This window comes from Rhinolophus hipposideros, assembly GCF_964194185.1.
Source record: "Rhinolophus hipposideros genome assembly, chromosome: 21".
Classification (NCBI taxonomy): Eukaryota; Metazoa; Chordata; class Mammalia; order Chiroptera; family Rhinolophidae; genus Rhinolophus; species Rhinolophus hipposideros.
In genome coordinates this window covers 42,670,638-42,692,790 of record NC_138067.1, presented here as the reverse complement: position 1 = coordinate 42,692,790, position 22,153 = coordinate 42,670,638, and the positions used below count along the sequence as shown (strand labels likewise).

Genomic DNA, 22,153 nt, shown 5'->3' with positions numbered 1-22,153 from the left:
AAGTAACATCTGGGAGAGCACCTCGAGCTAGGCTTTACCTACCGTGCTTCCTCGAAAATAAGACCTAGCTGGACAATCATCTCTTAACGTAAGACCTGGTATTATTTTACTATAAGACCTGGCCTTACATAATATAAGACAGGGTCTTATATTAATTTTTGCTCCAAAAGACGCATTAGAGCTGATTGTCCAGCTAGGTCTTATTTTCAGGGAAACGGTATGTAGCTGCCCTAAGGCCGTAGCTGCCTTTATGCCTGGCATAAAGAGCTGGTGTTGAATAAATGTAACAAGGGGGCTCCTACTGTTACCTTCCTGAAATCAGGGCAACTGGCCAAATGCTTTCCTTGTGTCCCCTCCCAAATAGGCAGACATGAGTTCAAATCCCAGTTCTGCCCCTTCCTGCTGTCCTCACTGGAAAAGAGGAAGTTCAGGGGAAGTGGCCCTTTTAAGAGGCCAGGGCCAGGTTAAGGGAACCATCGCTTTGGAGAGGCATTTGGCAAAACCCTGTCAAGTTGAGGTTGAACATACCCTATGCCAGCAACAGCCATCCTGGGTATCTCCCTTAGATGTGGATGTGCGCAAGAGTCCGAGAATTGGCAACACACAAAACCAACCATCTAAGTATCCACTAGCAGTCAAAAGGGTAAATTGAGTGCTTGTCATACAACAGAAAACTCCACAGCAGTTAACTCGAATGAACTAGAACCCGATCCATGTGAATAAACAAATAACAGGATGTCAAAAAAGCAAGTGGCAAAATGATGACTGAGTACCTGGGTGTTTAATTATTGTATGTTTCTTCATACTTAAGTACTGGTGCACCGACCCGAGGGCGGGCAGAGGCATAGTCACGCACGCGGCTCACCTTTCCAGTAACAGTTCATGGAATTATCCATATGGCTGGATTAGGTCTAGCGATTTATTATTGTAACTGCCACTGCTCGGGTCCCCCAAGCTTCTCCACACCCATAATTCTATGCTATAGTTGTCATATGGATTACGTCTACACCCATGACAAATTCCACAAGACAATGTCAGAACTTTTGCTTTAGTCATGTATTTCAAAGAAATTCAGAGGAAAAGTCTCTGAAAAGAATTTCCTCATTTACAGTATTGCCAGTGCTCTTCAATGCATCCTGAAGTCCCAAGTTTCTCTTGTGACAATTTCCCATAAGCCTGAAGAATTGTATTAGCGTTTCTCATAGTGTATTTCTGCCGGAGACAATTTCTCTTAATTTTCTGTATCTGAAAATACCAATTTCCACTGGTTATAGAATTCTGGGATTGACTGTTTGCTCTCAGCATTTTAAAGATGTTTCGCTGTCTCCTGGCCTCCATCATTTCTGAGAAATCTAGGATCATTTGAATCATAGTTCTGTTTGTAATGTTTTTGTCAGGCTGCTTTCAAATTTTTCTTCGTTTTTGATTTTCATACTACGGTATGTCCAGGCCCAGTTTTCTTCATATTTATCCGGTTTGGGAGTCACCGAGCTTTTCAAGTCTGTAAACTTACATCTTTCTCCAAATTTCAAAGTTTTGGGCCATTATTGACTCAAACATTTTTTCCCCCATTCTCTCTCCTTCCTTTCTGGGACTCCAAGGCGACATATTATCAGACCTCCTGACGCTGTCCCACAAGCTCTCGTTATTTAAAATCGTTTTTCCTTTTTAGACTGGATCATTTCTACTAACCCACTGCCAGTTCCCACAATCTCTTCTCCATCATCTTCATGCTATTACATTAGGTATACCAGTGAGTTTTAAAACGGCAAGGATTATATTTTGCAGTTCTAGAACGTCCTTTCAATTCTTTAACATTTTCTATTTCTCTGCTGAGACTTCCTATTTTTCACATCACACGTATATTTTCCTTTACCTCAATGAGGTAAACTCCTTCTGTTAATTCCAACACTTGGGTTCTCGATTATCTTGTCTTTTCCTTTCAGAATGGGTCACATTTCCCTGATTCCATGTATATTAGGTAATTTTGGATTGTATCCTGGCTATCATGAAGGTTATGGTGTAGACATTCTGGATTCTGTTAAATCCTCCGAAGGATGTGACTGTTTTTTAGGGGATATTTGTTAGAAACTGCTGCAGGGGGTGACAGCTCAAATCCAGTTCACTTCTGTCCTGCTGAATCTGCCACACACATTCATAGTCTGATGGTCAGCAAGAGTCTTGGGCTGAATTGATACACGTACCTTGGGGTTTCCCTTCGCTGGCGCTCTTTTCCGGGAGCTGTGGTTAACCTGGCTCTGTCCTCTGGTTCTTCAGGCCAGTAAGACAGCTGGTTTCCTACCTGAGTTTTAGTGGCCTGGCGCGCTGCCTCAGGCTAACATGGTAGGGAAAAAGAAAACACACAAGCACCAGAAAACTCATCCTGTGCTGGGCTCTTCTTGCAACTTTCAACTCCCCTCCAAATCCACCTGCCTTTGTTCACTCTCTAGGACCTTCCAGTAGTTGTTTTTTGGTAGCGTTTTTTTGGTTGTGTTATTTTGTCTAGAATTATTTTGTCTGTTAGAAACTTACCCCACCACACAAGAAACAGAACTTCTGTATCTTCTTTTGAATAGAACCAAACCTATCGTTTTTTAGAACTGAAAATGGGGAACCCCATGCCACCATCCAGGTTAGATGAAAAGCGGAGACCCAGGGACAGTCAAAGCTAGAGGCCACATTTTGTTAACCCAGTCCAAAGGGCTCCTAGAAAAACAAAGGAGGGATCACTTGTTTGGAGGGAAAGGAACACATACCTGGTCTATGGGGCCTTCTCCCTTGGAATCAAGGTGCCAAGCGGTCCTGCAACCTGGCAGAGTGAAGTTCAGAGGACCTGGCAAGGAGGCCCTCAGCTAAACCATTGCCACTTGCAAACTGCGCAATCTCTAGCAAGCTAACTCCAAACTTGACCCGACACTCTTCACCCACTTCCAAATACTCTCACCCTGCAATGGTTGCTGCTGGAAAGGGAAGATTTACTTTTCATCGTTTATAAATTTGCCCTTCCTTAAAAAACACAACTGCATATCTTTGTAAACCTTTCCGTTCCGTACTACACACATGTACTTTCTATCCAAACAACAAAGGAAAGGTCCGGTGCTACCACCCTATCGCCTGTGGAAAGAATCACCATCTCCAACGCGCTTACTCTGTAACCTGAGCATTTGGCTTTGGGTGTCTTCCCAAGTATGTACAAAGGAAACAGGCTCAGTATCACTCAACAACACACTGATTAAATGGTTTATGGCTCATCTGTGGTTTTGGAATTTGATGAGTGATGCAGTGGCAGTCTCGAAGACATAGTGAGAAAAAGCAAGTTGTAGAAAAAGTTATTTACACATATGCACAATACCGTGTTTCCCCAAAAATAAGACCTAACCGGAAAAGAAGCCCTAGAATGATTTTTCAGGATGGCGTCCTCTGAACGTAAGCCCTAATGTGTCTTTTGGAGCAAAAATTAATATAAGACCCGGTCTCATTTTCGGGGAAACACGGTAGCAGCTGACATTGAGGAGTTTCTACTCAAAGAACATATTAATTCATTTAATTTTCACCTATCAGAGGAATGCACTACTTGTTACTCCATCTGAGATGGGGTAACTGAAGTACAGAAAAGTCACTTGCCCATATAGCTAAGAGGTAGTGTGGGTTTGAACCTCACAGCCTGGAAGGGTTCACTCTCAGTGGCTGCGAGAGGTGACCTCTGGGGTAGACACGCAAGTGGATACACGTAACATACACAAAAAGCGTCTCACGTTTCTCTCCGAAATCCTGAGTTTAGCTGCTCCTATGTGGCCAACATCGAGCTGACAGGCCATATGACAGTGTGGGGGAAATCTTTTCACTCTTACGCTGGTCTATCACTTGAAGGCTTTACGAGCTTAAAAACAAAACCCACCTGCCCCTCTGGCCCCAGCTGAAGTCTCCCCCCAGCGCCGGAGCCTGACTGGTGGTGTCCGGTGGGGTCTCCTTGCCCTTACCGAGGTCATCAGAAGCGGTGCCACTAAATGAATGTTTACGTGTCCGGCAGAGACTTTACCGTTAGCCCACATCTCACCCCTTACCTCTTGGGTGAAGCCGTTTCCTTGCCTGCAATATAGTCACAACAGTATGGACCCCCATGGGGCTACTTTGAGGATTCAAACAATTTAGTGGAAGTACAAGCATTTTGAAAAATTCCAGGCAGGTAGTGTGAACACGTTAGCTATTATTATTAAACTCTTTTGACTGGACAACTATAACCTAACCTTCCATTTCCCCACCTGTAAAGGGGCAAATAGGACATATCTCAATATTTGTATGTACAAAAGAAATGCAGGAAACTGACAAAAAGGGTCTGCACTGCTAAGGGAAATCACAGATGTGGGCTATAATGGAACCGAGCTTGTTATTGTGTTGTAATGTGTTTTTACCTTTACATGTATTACTTTTCTTCTTTTTGAGTAGCACCTGTTCCACTAGAATGTTCTGAAGACTTCAACACATTAAGCACTTAACGGAGTTTCGCTATTGCACAAACCAAAGACAACAGAAGTGGCCTATGGAGTGGAAAAAGCTGGCCACCCCAAAGCCAGCCTTTCATTTGTTAACTCCAGCACCCCAAAAGTATGTCATCTTCAGAGTCGAATCTCTTTCCCATGTGGGCTACATATCTCCTGGAGCGACTAGAAACTACAGGACAATCACTGTGCACTTCCCAGAGACTTAGAAAAATCCATTTTTATGATAATACTGACATATAATATGGGAGAATGTGAAATGTGAAGAAATGAGAATAAAGACATTTCTTGCCTGGGGCTGGCAGCTTCCAGTACCACTCCCTGATTCCCGAGGGGTCCTCTGTGGATGACTCAATCTCTGCCATGAGAGGTTCAGGGTGGAAAAGTTTGAAAAGCCTCAGAGAAGATTCTCCAATGACAATTTTTTCATCCATTCAGACCCGCCTGCTCCCCCTTGTGACCAAGGCCCCACATTGCAAAGTAAGGGTATAATTAGCTCCACATTTCAAAGGCAGTGTGAGATTCATGCATCAATAAAACCGCTGACCTCGGTGCCTCTGACTTGACACTAATTGGAACTAGAAAGGGGCCCGTCCAGAAACGCAGCCCTAGCCTCACCTAAGGCGGGGGCAGAGGTGACCCTGAAGGAGTGTGGGGAATTAAGTTCTGCCTCCCGGACCACTTCCTTTTCACGGACTGCAGCAGGATTGAAAGAGGAAAGGAGCTGATTTAGTCATTCAAACTGGCCAAGCCCAAACCTCACACAATTTTAATTTTACATCAAGGAGGAGCCTACTTGGACTACTGAGTCAAGACAAACCCGGTGTTCCAAGGACAGCTCTGACCCTTACCAGCTGAGAGACTGGGGCACATTACTTAAGCGCCACTTAAATTTAAAATGTGGCTGTCGCCCCTTTCACACTGCACGATGCCTGGCACAGAGGGTATAAACAGAGGTAGTGCCAGTATCATGTTTTACTCCTTTTCTATTATTCCTGTACTTCTCATCGCTGAGAACAGCCACTATTTAACTGAATTATTCACCGATCAGAACCAGAAACTTCTACGCATTCTAGAATTGGAGCAATTTAACGTTTGCTGGCTTATCCAGCAGCGGCAGGAATGGTTGTTAGCGGGGAGGAACTGTGGGGTCACGTTAAAGCATGCGGAGATATTGCTTCAGTCGGCAGGACCAGTCCCAGTCAGAGGAAGTTTCAAATGTAGAAGAAAAGCAAACAAATCCCAAAGCAAGTAACTTTATTTCTGTCATTCCTTTTTAAAGAACCATGGAAATCTAGAAAATGTAAAAAAAACACACAGCTGCCATTCAGAGGGAAAATGAAGGACTGACACAGCCCTTACATGCACCAGCCTCCAGAGCGGTCCTCAAGATAGGGGTCTGTCAAAAGGACAGGCTCCTCCCTCCCAGCTCTGCCGCTGCAGATACGAATCCCCAGCAGGTGGGACCCTGGCCTTTGCCTTTTAAAACAAGTTTTCCTACTAATGTTCGACTTGCAAGGTCTGGCCCTAATGCCCAAGAGGACTTGGTAACATTTCCTCTCTTCTACAATCCAGGCTGGAACTCACTAATCCTCAACTAAAACTCAAGAACAGCCCACCAGAGGCCACCTGTTGTTTTTCAGGATCTCAAACTTTGGAGAAAATACATTCCGCCTGCCATGTTTTTTCCTTTCTCAGGTCACCTGTCTGACTTGGAATTGTGGTTCCATCGGTCCTGGGCCTTATTCCCACCTGAGGTCATGCTCCTCTCTGTGTGACATCAGGTGGGGAATAAGTCCAGGAACGTAGCGAGAGGCTCCTAAGCAACCAGGCGTGCTGGTTCCTGGCAGGCATCCCCAGGGTACCCCAGAGGCCTGGCCAGGCTATGACAGCACCAGGACAGAGGGGTGTCAGAGGGCGCTCTCAGGTGACCGACACTCGGGAGCTGGCAAACAGCCGTGCATGCTGGGAAGGGAGCCAGCCGGCCCCTACTCCCCTTAGCGCCCAGCAGCTGCTGGGGCTCGCAGGGAGCGTATCCGCACAACCTTGCTGCTTGCAGGAAATGCTTTGTACTGGTCCAACGACCTCACTCTCCCCTTGCCTGGAGATGCCTTCGTGGGGGAAGGGGACAGGGGACATGTGTGGGCACGCTGAGGGTCAGCATCTCTGGGGCTGCAACGTCCTGGGTTCACTTGGGGCCGAGGCACTCCACAATCCCATTCCCCTTCATGCCATCAAAAAAGAAGAAGTTGTTGTGAGGAGGGTCCCTTTGAGACAGGGCCTGGGGAGAAAAACAAGAAGAGGCTTCAGCTCAAGCGCTTCGAAAGTGATAAAACAGAGAAAAATAAGAAGAAAAGCACCCCAAACCAGGTCTTCTGTAAGGGGTGTGGGCAGTGGTTTCCCAATAGAGGTCGCTTTTGCTCCCTAGGGGTTATCTGGCTATGTCTGGGGACATCTGTGTTGGTCATGTCTGCCCTTGCTAGCTGTGTGCCCTTGGACAGATCATTTAGCCTCTCTGAACCTTACTTTCCCCGTGACAAAAAGAAATAACAAATCTATTATCCTAGGCATTAAGAGATGATGTACCTCAAACACCTTGAACAGTACCTAGCATGAAGCAGCACTACTTAGCAAATGGCAGTACAATTATTTGACTCTTCAACGGAGAGGCAGTGACTCATTTCAACACGTCTTAGGCTGCAGCCTTCATTGCCTGACAGGACACAGCGCCGCAGAAGCGGCTCGTCCGTGAGGAGACTGTGCTGCCGGCCTTCCACGGGTCGGGCCGGGGCTGGGACCCAGAGGGCTGGGGAGATGCAATGCAGCCATGGGAACGGAGATTGTCTTGTGGGGTTAACACAAGGACACAGCACTTTTCAAGACAGGCTTAGATGCCCCGAAATTCCATGCTGAGTCATGTGCGTGCCTGAGTATACTGGGTTCACAGGTGTCAGTGTTTCTTCTAGGAGGTTCTGAACCCAAACAGGGTTACCATTTAAGAGGACAGCCATCACCTAAGCAAGTTGCTAAGCAGCGTTTAGAGTTACCAGGAGCACCATGTTGTCATTCCTAAGGGCAGGATTTCCTTTACAAGGTTAGAAATGTGCTCTAAACATCCTAAACTTCTCATTTAGTGCCAATTCCAATCCATTTCCTCGTCTGTAAAATGGGGACAATTACACCTACTTTAAGTGGTTATTCAGCCATTTGTTCAGGAAATGTACTGAGCATCTAGTACCACGTGTCACATACGGTACTAGATACTAAGGGTTCTGAGGCGCTGCATGGCGCTTGGATCTGACTCGAGCTTGCTCCTCTGGCTCACATGTGACATGGCAAATAAATAGCACCTGCTGACCAGAGCTTCTGGTGAGAATGAAATGCGATCAAGCTTGTAATGTGCCCAGCACGGGGTAAATTCTCAGTCAGTGGGAGCTGCTGCTACTCACGGAGGCCGGGGGCCCTTTCCAGTATCTGAGTATCCCAACCACTCAACTGGGTGGGAGGGCCCAAGAGCCCACAGGTGGACCTCCTAGACCCTGGTCCCCAAGTTACAGGAGATGACACAGTGAGACTTAACACGGAGCCTGGTATGGCTGCTGTCATTATCACCTCTGCTAGGGTAGGCAGGGAGCCCTACTGTAGACAGTGGGGAGAGAAGGAAGCGTGACGTGATGGGGATGTGGACAGAACACGGGGTGTCTGGAACGATATAAGGAAGGAAACAAAGATGATTCCAGGAGAACAGACTTTTACATTTGTCCTCCATCGTCTCGTGTTTACTTGTTATGAGTGGAAAGCTGGTCTCTGCAGAAAGAAGGGGGAGGTCCGTGGCCCTCAGCTTGCAGGCCCCTACTGCCAGCTGCCTGAAGGCTGGAACCGTGTTAAGTAGGGGGGAGTCGTGGGGATAAGACAGCAGGGCATGGGGTGAACACGGGGCAAAAGGTAAAGTGCTTCCCAAGCCAGATGGGGGGTAGGAGGAGATTCCAGACACACCCAGCAACCAAGAATGCAGAGTGCTCTGGCTATCTGGGACAAACAGAAACAAGATGCTGGGAACAGCTGTCCCCAGCAGGCAGCGAGGAACGGCCGCACTGGAGGTTAGGACTGGGAGGCCGAGACGGCGCTGAAAACAATGGGGTCAAGGCCACCTGCCTTGACCCCTAATTTCCACCCCACATGAAAAACCCAGGGAGTAGCTTCTCAATGGGATGTAAAGAATCTGTGGGTGCCAGGACAGCAGCCTTGGGGACAGCAGCCTTGGGGACAGCAGACTTAGGGACAGCACCTGAGGCATGACGACCAAGTGGTGAAGAGCACAGGCTCAGACACCAGACCGCCTGGGCTCAAATCCTGGCTCCACCACCTCCTCCCTCATACATCAGGGAGCGTTACACTTCCTACCTCACAGAGCTGTGGTGAGGATAAACGGAGTGCATCCCTGTAAAGGACAGTCTTTGTGTGGTACACAGTGGGCTGTCAATAAATGATATTATTATTGTTGTCATTAGAGGCTACAAAAATGTGTCTGTTCCCATTCCCCCATTAGGATTTTTTCATCACTGCACTCTTTCCTGCCGAGTCTGTCAACAGGCAACCCCAGAATCCTTCTCAACACAGCTCTCGGGTGACCCCTTTCTCATACTGGGCACATAAACTGCAACTGCACATCACTCTGGGCGAAGCGGAAACAAGCCTGGCCATCGCATGCTCCTCTTCTTCCCTCTCCGTATCTCCTCGGTGCTCACCCTACTGTCCATGACATAGAAGATGACATTTGGGGAAAGAAGAATTTGGTCCAGAGAAAACGATCAGAAAAGAGGGGAAAAAAGAGCCTTAAGATGGCAGGACTATCAAATTAAGTCAAATGTCTCCAAGAGCAAACTTGCAGATCCCAAGACAAACTAGTGAGAACTGGGTCTCCAAATCCTCCTCCTAAGTTCAAACTTGACATGTAAATGGACTTGGAAAATCATTTAACCAGGCATGACTCTACCCCAGGAAAGAAAAGGACAAACCATCATTGTAAGGCCACTAAAGCAGCCAAGAACCTGCAAAAGGCAAATTTAGCATCTTTGGGCAAATACCAAAGTCCCCAAAGAAAGTAAAATATATTTGGGGATATGCTGTAGTTTTAGCAACTCAAATGTTCTTCTAGAAGAAATTCAAAAGGATGTGCTAGTTACTGGTTCCACAACCCTGGGTTAGATCCCTCCCTTCTGAGAGGGCCAATGATACCTACCCGATGTGGTCACATCACCCTCTACCGGGCACAGCACACGTGCCCCACTGGTATTGCTTTTCCTCCTCCTCTCTGTAAGTCCTATGGTGTGTGCATTTAACAAGACGGCGCTTTGACGCCACGGTGATGGACAGAAAGAAACCCTTGAGGTTAAGAGCACAGGTTTTGGAGTCCCTTCTCAGAGCCTCAGCAGTGTTCTCCTCTTAATCGGGACCATTTCATAGAGCCATGAGAAACAGAATACATGGCCAATATCATAAGCACCAAATAACTAATCAATACAGTTAGGGGAGGGCAGACAGAATCTTAAGTGCACTGTGTCTAGTTCTGGGCTGAGCAGAGAGCAGGCCCTCCGAGGTCATAGGCTGAATGTCCACCTGGGTGGGCTGGAGAGGATGGGATGGGATGCGAAAAGGAAGGATACGAAACAAGGACGAGTCAGAGAAACCAGGCAGCTAAGACAGTCCTGGATTCTCTCTCGGCACATCTGCAAGGTGAGCAGTGGATCAACGTCTTCTGTGCCATAGAGACTGTTACCTTCACGATTTCCTGGGCTAAGATCCCTCCAACCACTGCACATACTGGCGCCATCTCGGAGAAGCAGTACCTAAAAGAGAAGGCAAGAGAAATGAAGTACTGAGGAACAGGATGGCAGATGGGACATCTGGAAAAGGTCACAAGAGCTGCCTGAATGAAAACATCTACCAGGAGGAGTCAATTCAGACAACAATGCTAATGCTGGCATCTAGGAGAGAAAATCCAATCTGATCCAGGGGGTAAGTAGGTGGTTGGGAAAGACCTTTGAACTTGGGCAGGCAGGAATTGTTTCACAACGCTTTTTTTTTTTTTTTTTAAGTTAAAAGAAAAACTATATCTACGCTTCCTAAAAATAAAGTCCTACAAATATCAGATGTTTCAGTGCCCTGGTCACATTCTCGCAATTCTCTCCTTACCCATAATGGGCGGTGGGTTCTATATGCTATTCCCAGACAAATGTCAGGGAGAAGGCCTGTGTTAACATGCAGAAGGCAAGGGAAATTTGCGACCTGAAATTAAAGCAAAAAAGTCTTTGCTACCCACATAGATACCAGCCCTTCTGGGCCAGGATGGGGCATCCAGAGGACAAATTTTAGCTGATACTGTCACCTGCCCCTTCAAATCACCCATCCTGAGTAGCTAAACACTATCTTCCATCACCTCCCCAGAGGAAATATGCTTGGCCAATTCCTAACCCTGAACTCAAAGGGGTGGGAATTGGAACACAGACAAGTTAAAGGGAAAGCTTCCCTAAGGAACCCTACCATCAGAAGACCACCTCCAATCTTCTCAGTTTGTGCACATCCCTCTAGACAGTTTTAAAAGTTCACATATCTAAACATTTAATTTTAAACCCACATAGTATCAAGTAGTATTCATTCCACACTGTAATCTACTGATGGATATTTAGGCTGTTCAACGTTGCAATCACACATTTTGGCATAGATGTCCAAATAATTTATGGCAAATCCCTAAATACAAAATTGCTGGGTCCTGATGCATTTTGCCAAAAGGCCCTCCAAAAAAGCTGTATCCATCACAACTCCCACCAACTGTGTACGAGAGTGCCCTTTCCTCACACCCTGGCCAGGACCAGCGCTCCATCTGTCCAGCCACAGAGGTAACTTTTCCTCCTGACTATCAAAGTCTATTATTGAACTATAAAACACATCGAAAACTTTACCAAAGAAAAACAAATCACCCATAACTCTACCACTCAAAGATAATCAAATGTGGGAATATTTTTCCTTTTCAAAATACACCCATTCTCTTATGATCATTCTATACAATTTAAGATTCTGCTTTTTTCTCTTAAAAGTATATTATCTCAAATAAATGCTAGCAAATCAAACCAGCAACATATAGAAGGAATTATATACCACCACTAAGTGGGATTTATGCCATGAATGCACGGTTGGTTTAACATCTGAAAAATCAATCAATGTAGCATGTCATATTAATTGAATATAGGACAATAAACACATGGCAATCTCAATAGACATAGAAAAAGCATGTGACAAAATCCTACCCTTTAACGATAAAAACACTAAATGAACTGGAAGTAGAGGGAAACTTCTTCAACCCAATAAAGGGTTAACTATGAAAAATTCACAGCTAATACACTTAATGGTGAAAGATTGAAAGTTTTCCTCCTAAGATCAAGAACAAGACAAGGATGTCTGCTCTCACCACTTCTATTCAACAATGTACTGGAGGTTCTAGCCAGGGCAATTAAGGAAGGAAAAAGAAAGAGAAATCCAGATTGGAAAGGAAGAAGTAACCCATATTCACAGATGACATGATTTGGTGTATAGAAAATAAGGAAACCACACAAAAAAATAATTTGAACAATTAAATATTTCAGCAAAGCTGCAGGATACAAGACTAATAAGCAAAAGTCAACTGTATTTCTATATGTTAATCATGAACATTCTAAAGTGAAATTAAGAATTCCACTTACAATAGCATCCAAAGGAATAAAATATTCAGAAGTAAGTTTGACAGATGTGTAAAATTTATACTCTGAAGAGTATAATACATTGTTGCAAGAAATAAAAGATCCAAATAAATGGAAAGGTATCTCATGTTAATGGATCAGAAGACTTAATATTGTCAAGACAGAAATACTCCCTAAATTAATCTATATATTTGACAAAAATCACTATCAAAATCCCAGCTGCCTTTTTGGTAGAAATGGAAAAATCCATCCGAGCATTCCTACGGGAAAGTAAGAGACACGGAATAGCCAAAACAATCTTGAAAAAGAACAAAGTTGGAGACCTCGGGTGTTTTAATTTTAGAACTTACTACTACAAAGCAACAATAACTAAGACAGTGTTGTACGGGCATAAAGACAGTCACAGATATCAATGAAATAGAACTGAGAGTCCGGAAATAAATACATACATACATGGTCAATTAATTTTTGAGGGTTCCAAGACCATTAAATGGGAATGAAAAGGCCTTTTTAACAATTGGTACGGGGACAATTGGGTCTTCACATGCACAAGAATGAAGGTACACCTCTAGCTCACACCATGTATAAAAAAATTAACTCAAAAATGGATCACAGACCTAAATAAAAGCTAAAACTATAAAACTCTTAGAAGTTACAAGAAAACAGAGGAACAAATCTTTATTACTTTGGATTAGGAAATGGATTCGTAGATGTGATACCAAAAGCATGTGAAAACAGAAAATAGATCAACTATATTTTATAAAAATGAAAAACTGCTTTAAAGGATACCATCAAGAAAGTAAAAAGACAATACACAAAGTGGGAGAAGATGTTTGATAATCATATACTAATAAAGGCCTAGTACCAGAGTACGTAGAGAACTCTTGCAAGACCCTCCACCAGCAAAAAGATTACAACTCACTTTATTGTGCAACTTGTGTTATTACACGTATCGCAATAGAGTGTCTGAAATCTTGAACCTTCAGTATCTCTGAGGTATGCGTGTCTAGTACATTCTTGGAAAAGGCAGAACCATAGGGATAGAGAACAGAGATCAGTGGTTGCTGGTGGGGAGGGGGCTGCCTACAAGGCACCATAGGGTATATTCGGGGATGAGGAAACTTTTCTGGATCTTGATTGAGGGGGGTGGTAGCTACACAACAATATGCCTTTGTGAAAATTCATGAAACTTAAAAAAACCCCAAAAAACGAAAACAACAAAATGCACACAATTCATAGAACGGTATGACAAAAAAAAATAAGTTTTACTGTATGTAAATTTTTTTAAAAAGCACCATGAGGAAATAAGAATGAATTTATTTTACTGTATGTAAGTCTAAATAATAAAAATCAAACAAGACAAAATAAGGATCACCTCAAGAAATAATCAGACAAATCCAGAATATGGCATATTCTACAACATAATTGGTCTGGACTCCTTAAAAAAAAAGTGGTAAACTTCTAGATCAATAGTTGGAAAACTTTCTCTGGAAAGAAGCAGACAGTCAATTTTTTTGGCTTTATAGGCCATACATATATGGTCTGTTTAAACTCTTTAAGACTGCTGTTGTAGAGTTGTAAAAACTCTACAAAAGCTCTAACAGATAATACACAAATGAGGAGGTGTGGAATGAAACTTTACTTACAAAAAACAGGTGGCAAGTCACAGTTCGCCAACTCCTAGATTAAAAGACCGATAACCAAATGCAACGGATGAACTTGGATGCATTTTTAAAGCATCAATCACGTCAGCATCACGCCCTTACCCCCCAAACTAAAAGTAAACTAGTAACTGAATCTAAATCTAGCTGAGTGATAATATAGCTGTTCACTACTATACTAGCCTTTCCATTTTTCTGCATGCTTGACATTTTCCATAATAAACATCATTTTAATCCATGAATAATACTGCATTGTCCTATACCATTAACTCTTTATTACCTTTCTAATGCCTTTCTTTAAGGATAATTACTATGCTAAATAGGGACATTTTAATGACTCTTAATACCTATTTCCAAAGTGCTTGCTCAAAAGGTTGCAGCTTTCTCCATCACCCTCGCTAACAATAAGTATTATGAGTATTTTTTTAATCTACAAAGGATTTTGTTGATCTACATATGCTATGATAGAAAATATATAAGATGTAATACCAAACAATCAGTGGTATTCTGTACTATCTAATTTTTCCATAAATGTATGTTATTTCTGTAATTGTCACAAAAGGACAAACAGTGTATGATTCCACTGAGATCCATGAGATACTAGAATAATCCAAGTCAGAGAGACAGAGAGTAGAAGAGAAGTTAGCAGGGGGTTGGGGAAGGCAGACTGGGAAGTTAGTGTTTAGTGGGTGCAGATTTTCAGTTTGAGATGATGAAAAAGTTCTGGAAATAAATAATAGTGACGGGTGCACAATAGTATGAATTTACTTAATGCCACTGAACTGGACATTTAAGAATGGTTAAAATGGTATTTTTTATGTTGTGTATATTTAACCATAATGAAAAACATTTTAAACAGTAAAAGTTACATTACATATACAAATTATGAACGTTCATTATAAATGTATATAATAGTGAAAAGCTATCAAGAACTTAAATATCCACTAATTAAGGTAATGGTTAAATATAAATAACCACATGTCAGATAATGAAACATTATGAAGTACAAGTGAGGATATGGAACTGTACGTATTTTTGACACAAATAGGCTTGATATGCTAAAAAAAGAAGGCTGTCATATGGAAAGTACGATCTTCATTAAGAAAGAGAAATAAATGAGTAAATATACACAGAGAAGTCTGTGAGGCTAAACCCCGAAATGTTAGCCATGGCTACTTCTCAGTGGTGGGAGTACAGGGGATTCTTTTCCCTTTTCTTCCCTTCTACACTTCCTACGTAGCAGCAGGCATCTGTTACTTTCATAATCACAAAAGCAATAAAGCTTTCTGAAAAGAATAAATAAGGTGACATAAAGGACAGTGCAAGCAGAGCACAGACAGATGAGGGAAACAGAGACTTGTGCACAGCCTTCCCTTCTCAAGAGCACTTCCTGCTCCGAGCTGGCAGTGGCAATTTGTGAGGGGAGCTCAGCTGCCGACACCCTACCGCATCTAAGGTCTTATGTCCACCGATCCACAGGCAGACTTCAAGAGGCCACCAAACCCCTCTTACTTAAAGGACACAGAGCAGGAGCACCTGAGCACACAGGACCTGGACATGGGAAAGCAATTTCCGCAAAGTGGGTGGGCAGGCGGGGAAGGGAAACACTTTAGAGAGAACACCAGCCAGCTGCTAGTTAGGCTGCTAGCAGTTAGGAGGTGGCTTTCTCCTTCTGGGAAGTGGGGCCTCAGCCACTGGCTGGCGATGGAGAGCCAGGCCGTCCATCTCTCTAAATGCCCAGATTAGTCACTCAGCTGCATACGCACGGGCTGGCACCCAACCCCGGGTATCGGCCCGGCCTGCCTGGCTGGGTCTGCTGAAAATGGAGTCCTGCACGAGCCAGAGCAGTTACCACTTGCTTCTCACACACTGTCCTTCCTCCACCAAGACATTTAGCTTGAAATGGGGACCCCATCGGCCCCTCATCTCCCGGTGCTGACATACAAAAGCACCTTGTAGACTGCTGCCTCTTTATGGCTGAGAGCGCGGCAGGTGGTTCAAAGCCAACTGCTGCTCTGAAATCGGGTGGGGTTTGCTGGGGTCTAAATGAGGTGCCGAGACTCAAGTGGAGAAAGAAAGGACTAGGGAAGGACGGGACTCTGACTCCCTCTCCTGCTAAGAAAACCCAGGCAGCACGTACGACCAGAGATCTGCACTGTGGACCTGACTGACGTCTTGGTTAGCTACTTACTCAACTCTGGGCAAGTGCAAGTACCTTTCGGAGCCTATTTCTTCATCTAAATAATGGGAAAATAATCATAGCTTGAGGGAATATTGTGGCAATTAAATGTGATCTTGTGGGTAAAGCACAGAAAAGCTTCAACACACGGTGCTACTGTTATTAACTATATAAACCTTGGACTAGGCATTTAACTTCCCTGAGCTTTACCTTCTCCTCACCCATAAAATGGGTTACTGTGATGAGAGACCACGTATGTAGTAGCTGCTCAATAAATCACAGTCTTCATTATTATTGCTACAAGCTGGAGGCACAGCAAAGCAAAGCACAGAAAACCCCCCCAAAGACACAGAAAGAAAACGAGAATGAGCAGATGATCCCAGAACTGCCTGAAGGGGTTCCTGGTCTAGTCACCGTGTGGACTTCCCCAATCAAATCCTAACCCTGACTGTGGATACGAGCAGACCGGTCACATCCGCGTGCCCAGTGGAGAGGATGCCGGGACCATGCCTGCCTCTGCTGCTGAGGGTGTACACTGGTAAGCCATCGGTGGAGGGCAGTGGGGCAGTGTCTACCAAGCAGTGAGTCACATTCTTCGGACCAAGATGGTCCCTTTCTAGTAATTTATCCTGCAGTTATGCGTGCACACACACGAAATGACACACACACACACACACACACACACACACACACACGGTCACAGGCAACAGCATTTTGTGGTAACAAAAGTTACCAACAGCTGTTGTCACACACAACAGCATTTTGTAGTAACAAAAGTTACCAAAATGTTACCATTTTGTGGTAACAAAAGCCTCGCCACAATGAACTCTCCTGCTCCTGGAATACTCTAGAGCTATATAAAACGGGACAGGAAAGTATGGACTGATCCGGAAACATCCCCGAAAGAAAATGTAAAGTGAAAGAAGGTACACAATAGGGCACTGCCTCGATTGGAATGCACCATGTGAATATAAAACACCTGTTAAACACATAGAACCCGCACCTCTGTTTTTCACACACTTGCTGTACCAACGGGGAGGCTCAGGTCTCTGGAAGTTGGCAGAATGCGGCCAAGGAGGCTGGTCTCCTCAGGGCTTTCGGTCTTAATACAGCATCTCTCCAACTTAAGGCAAACACTGAAAGCCAACGTTCCTGCGACCAGGCTAAGCTGTAATAAACGCCGAGACCAACCTGACAAAGTCCTCGGAGAGCAGGTCAGGATTGACACCCAGGGAGTCAAGCACATCGTTTCGAATCTGGAGCAAGAGCTCAGAATCTTCCCCAAAGGTATCAGAACTAGGGTCTCTCCCTTTATCGGTGCGGAACTTCAGGAGCACTGGGAAAGGAAAAAGAAGGGAGGTTGAAAAGCCAAGTCTGCATAATAAATGCTTATAGCTGTGAACTGTTTTCATTTTCTAGGACGCATACATCAATTAAAATGTGGGCTGAGTGAAAGGTAATACACTTTTCATTTATTCAACAAACATAGCCAGAAAGGCAATCAAATGATTACAAAAGTGACTGACGAGTGAGTGCCATGACAGTGTGAGATCGGACGTCTGCAGGGTGGTGTCAGGTAAGGCTTCCCTGAGGAAGCAACGATGGAGCGCAGTGTGTGTTTGGGGAGAAGGGGGAGACGCTTCCAGCAGAGGGAAGAGGCCTGATTATGACCCAGAAGAGAGGGCAGGAGCAGGAGGCACGCATTTTAGGCGATGGTTCAAAGGGCCGCTTCAGCCAGAAAGGCCAGCCAAATGCTCACTCATCAGACAGGCAAGTCATTGATAAACGAAACCTCCCTTAGTACAACAATTATGTCAACCTCCAGAAATGGGTGTTTCATTTTGGTTGTGAACCAGACAGAGGCTGAGATGATGGGAGCAAAATCAGAGCCACTGTGTAACGAACGGTGAGAGCCTCACAAGGCTTACACTTTTAGTGCAAACTGGAAGACACACGGAGGAGGAGAACAGTAAGACCAGTTTCATCTCAGAAATACAAACACCTTCTATGGCCACGCCACCCTGCCCACAACGTTCGCTGTGTGCTGGGTGGATGGGTCCCCCATATGCTCCCCAAGGCAGGGGTGCAGCCAGTCTCCAGAGCGACACTCTTCCCACATCACACAAGCTGTATGTTTCAGAGCAGAGGTAGAGATTGATGGTTCCCTGGGGCTCCGGGATAGCACCTCTTACGTGGAGGGGGCTTGACAGTTTACAAAGTGCTTCCATTTAAGTCTCATCTGTTATGTGCTGACTGAAGAAGTTACCTTATTCAGAAAATTATGTTCTTTATCAGTATAGGGGTTCTTCCCTAAAAGTTAACTTAAGGTGGATTGAAAACTCAGGCAATTGCTGTGAGGCTCTTTAACAATCCAAGTATTTGGAACCCACTCCAGACTAAGGAACGAATCCTTCTTTCTCCTTGTTTTCTTAAGACTCACAAATAGTTCTGGTGATGAGCAGCCTGGGTTGAGAACCACTCTCCAAGAAATAGTACAAACTCATTCATCCAACCAGCAGGACCAAGCACTCACTGTGCGCCTGGCAGACGGAGGCGCTAAAGAACGAGGGCAGGCGAGTGAGTCTTGGCCTGTGCACGCATGCAGGCGACGGGGACAGGACGGGGAAGTTGGGAGCTACAACAGGTGGCTCCACTAAAGCCTAAAAGAAGTTCATAAATGGGTTATAAGTGTTCCAAGAAGCACCCAAGCTGCGGAGGCCCAGGTGAAACATCCAACCTGCTTCTGAGCTATGCTTTTCTCAGTGCCAGTGTCAAAGAAAAGCTCCATGTCTGTATTTATCTGGCAACATGCTCAGAAGAGAGCTCTGTACATCAGAGGGTTCAAGAGAGGTGGGGTTTGCTCCAGAAACACTTGTTTCGAACCGTTTGCTATCTGGAAACGTGACTCTCCTCTCTTTTTCAAGAACACAGCTCCTAGAACCTCAATTCTACCTGACCACTTGGTAGCCAACTCAAGGCCAGTGACCATTTTGGATGCTGGCTAAACTGATCCGTCTTCACCTAAGCTTAACTTCTAACTCTGCAGATGTATTACTACAATTCCAATTTGGAGTAAATAAACGCAGTCAAGTAAGCACTTGGGGGCAGGGTGGAAAAAAGACCGAAGAGGAAATTCATCCATTTAGACCAAGCCTCTTTTCCAACAATGCCCTGTGAAGACAAAGGACTCTAGAAATCCGCTAGTCCAGCCAAAGCAGAGGATAATCCGAGCAGACTGTACCAAATGTCAGCCTTATTCTTGTCACTCACTCTTGAGAGGACACAGTCACAAACTCTGAGTATCAGTGTTGCCTGAGCAGACACGGAGGCAGTGCCAAGTGCAGATTGCTTGTACTACACAACCCAAGGCCCAGTAGCAACCATGAGGAAACTGAGTGAAGCTGTTTGGTTTTCAGCTGTCAGGGGGGTGGACAGCAGCAGGGGCCCTATACAGGTGTTTCCATCCGATCCTCTCATTTCTGTGTCACTGGGACAGAAGCACGGCTGTCACAAGGGATCAAGACAGGATAATTTTTTCAGCTCTCACCACAAAGGTTTTCATTTTTTGGTTAGAAAATATAAGCTCTTGGAAAAAAGCTCAAACCATCATAATAATAGCAAAGCCAACTGCCTACTATGTGCCAGGCATCACTGTAAACATACTGCATATGTGAGCACACCCACAATAACCTGGTCAAGCTGGTGGGTCCTGTTACTCTCCCTACTTTATAGATGAAGAAACTGAAGTTCAGAGAGATTAAGTGGCTTGCTCAGTGTAACTGCCAATAACTACTGGCACAGAAATGCCAACTCTGGCATTCAGTCTCTGTGCTTTTTAACCTTAATCAAACCCAGGAGAAATGGCAGGACCATCAGGAATGCAGCGTCAAGGATTCCAAGCAGCCTGGCTCTTTGCCCCCCACCTCAGGAGGACTCCCATTCAACCACATTTTTGTGCATTTTCCAGATAGGCCCTGCCCTCTCTCAAATGGTCCATTAATTGTAAGTTACTACTTCAGTGGGTGAGAAGTGGAGGCGGAGGACACATGAAACCTTGCCCATCAATCTTCAGACAGTAAGACCAGTTTCATCTCAGAAAGAACTAAGATGGCACTAAGAGGAGTGAAGGCAGCCAGCAGCTGGGCCCGCTGTTTCTCTGGGCCCCTTGCTTGTTCTTGGTGCAGGCAGCCTGGACGAGGGCCGGCAGGCTGGCACCGTCCAGATACCTCGCTGACCACATCTGAAGTCCTCTCAGGGCCTCTGGGAAGGAGGCCAGTTAGTCCGGCCACTCATTTGCAGCAAAGCAAACAGAAGCTGTATTTTTCACTCTTTTTTCAATGTCAGCACTCCAGTTAGCAGGGGTGGAGGGGTGGGTGGGAAGAAGCCCATGTTCTAGACAGGCAGCAGCCTCAGAACTGACCCCAGCCCCTGACAAGTTCTTGCTTATTAAATTCTCCTCTTTGTTCTGCTCTCCACCCCTCCCACATAGCTAGACACACACACACATCGCTGTTGACTCTGCATTTCTGAAGAGCACCTCCCCACCAGTTTCCAGATTATAAAACTGTTCCATTAAGATCAAATATTGCCAGGGACGGACAGCTGCTCTGCCAAAAGATGACTCATCGAATGGTATCAAAACACTGCACAAAATTAGAGCCCCGAACTTGATTGACTTCATCTGAACCTTTTAATTAACTCAGGTTGCTGAAGTCCGGGGAAATGACATTCATCGCTGTAGATGACAAGCTAGCGTCTCTGCTGAAGTTCAGAGTTTGCCAGTGTAACGGAAAAGGAAAAACCAAGCACCTTTTCATGTATTAGAAGAAAAACTGTGTACATGTAAATATATTACTATATTTGCAAAAAGAAATTAACACTCAAATTTAAATTTAATCTGAATCAGAATATCAAATTAGTGTTACAACAGGAATTTGGAAAGCAATATTATTAATCACTGTATTTCTTTCTATAAATTTCTTATTGCATTTAAATAGCGGAATTATATTTAGAATAATCACTAAGGCCACCGGAAAAAAAAAAAGTATTTTTATAGAGAAAAAATGAAGTCAATGTTGCAAATTAGCCCCAGCCCAATTATTATCCCCAAAATAGCTCAATTAAGGGGAAAAAAAGCCAAATCTATATAAAAACCTCATTTGCCTGACTGATGCCTAAAGCTTTCTGTTCCAGACACCTTCTGTTCCAATCTCCCTGGTTCCCTTGTGTTCCCCAACCTACTGGATACCCCTTCTCCCCAAGCCAGCTCCTTCAATGGAGACTCACGATCTCTGGAAACGGCCTAGAAATCGGCTCCACTCCTGAGTTGCATAAACTTCCAAGAAAACAAGAAGTACAGTTATCCTCTGAGCTAACAGCCTATCTTCTAAGGCAAAACACGAAGTCTGACATTTAGTCAAGTGTCCATTCAATAAATTTGTAAAGGGCACCGACTTTGTACCAGGCACTGAGCTGGGCAGGGGAGAGCAAAAGGTACCCTCTGCCCCCTCGGCGCCTTCATTGAGGGCAGCCAACTAAAACTCCATAGCCCATAGCGACAGGTGGGAACCAGAGAAGGAGCTCTGAGAGCATTATGGGGGTGCAGTGGCGGGTCTCGTCGAGTAGCCAGGCTTCGCACCATCGGGTTGAAGCACCCCCTCCTCACTGGCCCCCACCATCCTCGCGCCTTCCGCATGCGCCCACAGGCTGCCCTGCGGGCCCACTGCACCGTCTCTCCCTGGAGCTCTTCCCAGGCCTGGGGAGCTGCAGTGAGGACCACAGCTCTAAAGCCAGACTGCATGTTCTGAGTCCCTTACTTTTCCACTTACTGTGACCTTGGGCATGTGACAATGTCCCTGCGCTTCCTCTATAAAACGGGAATTGTTAAGAGCACTTACATGATGGGGTGGAAGGATTAAGTGAATGGACGTAAAGCACCTCGGACAGTCCCAAGTGCAGTGAAGAGCTGGGTGATGATACTCCAGGGGGCTCCTCTTCCTCAGTCTCCAGAAACCCAGCTGGCAGGCCCCCTAGAGCTGACATACTCCCTCAGTTAACTGTGTCACCACTAGTTCAGCT

The 22,153-nt window shown here is 44.9% G+C and overlaps 1 protein-coding gene across 1 annotated transcript in view; it reads right to left on the bottom strand.

The window, feature by feature from the left end:
• Positions 1–5,739: 5,739 nt before the first annotated feature.
• The window catches only part of SAE1 (SUMO1 activating enzyme subunit 1), a 63,307-nt gene continuing 46,893 nt past the window's right edge, over positions 5,740–22,153 (bottom strand). Inside the window, exons 7-9 of the mRNA XM_081030434.1 lie at positions 17,267–17,411; positions 10,279–10,348; positions 5,740–6,780 (exon numbers count right to left, since the gene is read on the bottom strand). Of these exons, the coding sequence (XP_080886560.1) occupies positions 6,688–6,780; positions 10,279–10,348; positions 17,267–17,411 (308 nt within the window). The 3' untranslated portion in view covers positions 5,740–6,687. The remainder of the gene's footprint in view (positions 6,781–10,278; positions 10,349–17,266; positions 17,412–22,153) is intronic.